Source organism: Sinocyclocheilus rhinocerous, unplaced genomic scaffold, assembly GCF_001515625.1.
Source record: "Sinocyclocheilus rhinocerous isolate Xijiao unplaced genomic scaffold, SAMN03320098_v1.1 scaffold1609, whole genome shotgun sequence".
NCBI classification, from domain to species: Eukaryota; Metazoa; Chordata; class Actinopteri; order Cypriniformes; family Cyprinidae; genus Sinocyclocheilus; species Sinocyclocheilus rhinocerous.
Genome location: NW_015633539.1, coordinates 147,871 through 150,582, shown reverse-complemented (window position 1 = coordinate 150,582; position 2,712 = coordinate 147,871). Strand labels below are relative to the sequence as shown.

The 2,712-nt window shown below is 34.6% G+C and overlaps 1 protein-coding gene across 2 annotated transcripts in view; it reads right to left on the bottom strand.

The window, feature by feature from the left end:
- Window positions 1-2,712, bottom strand: part of LOC107744321 (coiled-coil domain-containing protein 84-like) — a 6,042-nt gene that overhangs the window by 2,603 nt on the left and 727 nt on the right. The window contains exons 2-7 of one of the 2 annotated variants that reach the window (XM_016557895.1): window positions 2,395-2,558; window positions 2,220-2,318; window positions 2,009-2,075; window positions 1,871-1,933; window positions 1,598-1,659; window positions 428-545 (exon numbers count right to left, since the gene is read on the bottom strand). In XM_016557895.1, the coding sequence (XP_016413381.1) occupies window positions 428-545; window positions 1,598-1,659; window positions 1,871-1,933; window positions 2,009-2,075; window positions 2,220-2,318; window positions 2,395-2,558 (573 nt within the window). The remainder of the gene's footprint in view (window positions 1-427; window positions 546-1,597; window positions 1,660-1,870; window positions 1,934-2,008; window positions 2,076-2,219; window positions 2,319-2,394; window positions 2,559-2,712) is intronic. The other variant, XM_016557897.1, reaches the window with a different exon arrangement.

The following is a 2,712-nucleotide window of genomic DNA, read 5'->3' as shown; positions in this document are numbered from 1 at the left end:
GTGTTAAAATTATTAACGCATTTAACGCACTTGCCCCTCCCCAGACCTATGTGGGTCATCTGACATTTCATACAGTTGATTGATGACAAATATGAGGCAGGGCAACAACTCACTGAGTGATGGAGCCTAGAGAACGTAGTTAGAATGTCCCTAAAATTCAAGATATGGGGCAAAAATGCCCGTTTGAGTTTTTGTCTCATATTTACATTATATAGTTAAGCAATAGGCTAAGTGCAATATCACATGAGTGATACTGATCTTATACAACAGTTCAGTAAGTAAGAAGTTAATATTGTGTTATTTTAGACACAATGTTGTCTGTTTTGCTCAATTTTGCCAATGAAAATATAATGTCAAAGCAGAACTGTTCGTCTCAAATTTCCGTACCCACTGTATATATATATAAACACAGTGTAAGAAAGATTACCTGGTAACCAATGAAAGTTAAACCGAGTTCTGGTTCATTCCACTGACTGTGTGAGGCGAAATCCTCGTGGCTCGGTCCGGGTTGTGCCTCCGCTTCATAAGAGCGACTGTGGGAACTTCTTATGAAACATCAAAACTCATTAGAAGCTCTTACGTTTCAGATTACATGAAGAAAAACTCATTCTGATCATACTGTGATAATAAAGAAGCATTTAATCATATATAATTTCTGTTTATCAGTACTGGAACCAGCATATTATGAAAACCTTGACTGGTATTAGCACAAGTAAAATATCTGGACACAACTATTCATTTATTATTATCCATATTTTAGTCATCAAAACTACAAAATAAATTGAATTATAGCAATGATGTAGTAATTTAAATGTTAAACAAAACAAAATAAAAAATTAAATTCATATATAGATATATTTTATATATATATATATATATATACAAAACCAGTTTTTGTACTGTATATTCGTATAAAGATTAAGGATGCACCAATCAATAAAAAAAAAAACACACGCACACACTGATACTTCATTTTCTGCACTTGCACCAGTATCTCTAGTAATGCTTCATTTTAAGGACAACATGGTATTTTCATCGTCTATAAAATATATTGACTATAGAAACACTTAAGCAAGGTGAGTACATTTTTTTTTTCATTTAAGTCAATGTACTGACATATGTACAGCAGAAATGTACTGTTATTTCAGTTAAACTATTTTTCCCTTAAGTTATCTCACGCCGAAAATATACAACAACTATCAAAAATTTGGGGTTGGTAAGAATTTTCAATGTTTTGAAAGAAGTTTCTTATGTGCCCCAGCCAAGGCTGCATTTATTCATCAGAAATGCAGAAAAAATAAAACAAAATCCTGTGATGAATAGAAAGTTCAAAAGAACTGCATTTATTTAAAATAGAAATCTTAAGTTTTGTAACATTATAAATGTCTTATAAATTTGTCTCTGTTAATTTTGATCAATTTAATGCATCTTTGCTGAACGAAAGTATACATTTCTTGAAAGAAAAAAAAATCTTACTGACCCTAAACTTTTGAATACTAATGTATTGGAATTGATATATATATATTGGTGCATTTTGATAGATGAGTATTGGTGCAACAGTTTTAAGATAACATCATCATTTTTGCATGTATTTTACCTGGCTGCATGTTTACTGCTGTGCTGGTCCACTTCAGCAGGTTGTACCAGTTCTGGATCAGGCTAAGTTTGATTCAGGAAAGTCAACAGTAATGCTCCATGTCTTTTTAACATCATTTTCCCAGCAAAGGAATTACTTTGATAATAAATACATGCCCTTTTAAAAAAAGGCTAATTAGCAACAGAGTTTAAAAAAGTCACAAATAACATTTCCTATGATTTTTTTCTGAGTACTGAGATATGGATACGCTTGGAGCATCCCAGGAAAACAAACCTCTGATAATGACTGAAGGACCTCCAGTCTGTGCTGCTCCTGGGATCGGATCACTGCAGCTTGCTGAGGATGAAAGAAGAGAAGAAATGTTCAGATATGGTAACACCAACAATGTAACTACCTGTAAAATGTCTTTACCTGTTTAATAAGCACATCCTCTTTTTCCTCAAACTGTTCCAGAGCCTTGGAAACCTCAGACTTGAATCTACAAAAAAAATAAAAATTTTCATTTCTTTCTCTGTAGAACATCTGCAAACTTTTACAGTGATGTTATCAGTGTACTAATGTACTACAGAAATGCTAATATGAACACACCCATGTCCCCAAACACAAAAAAGCAAGCAATAACCTCTCTGTTTCCTCTTCTGTTATGATAAACTTGTCTCGCAGTTTGGGCTCTGCTTTATTGTCCCACCAGAACTTGTGTGTGTTTTTCCGGTGCTCTGGGCTGAAATGAAAAGCACTGAGTGAATTCCCTGCAAACTCCGCATGCGTTTCTCACAGGTTCTGATGTGTGATCTTACGTGCTCATGTGCTCCAGCAGTCCTCCGTACAGCACACTGATGTTACTGTCAGTCACGTGTTTCTGCACCTCCAGCGCGCAGCAGTAACACCAGAACTTCTCCTCATGATGGGGACTGTATTTCTCCACCTGAGGATTTTTAATGGTCCGCCGTGCTTCTTTGACCTGTTATAACATGCAGAAATGTTATTACACATGCAGACGCAGAGCAACAAATACATTTATTACTGTTCATGGCACCAACCAGTATTTCCACACTCAAATCACACTTAATGCCAATGTGTATAATGTGTATAATATATATATATATATATATATA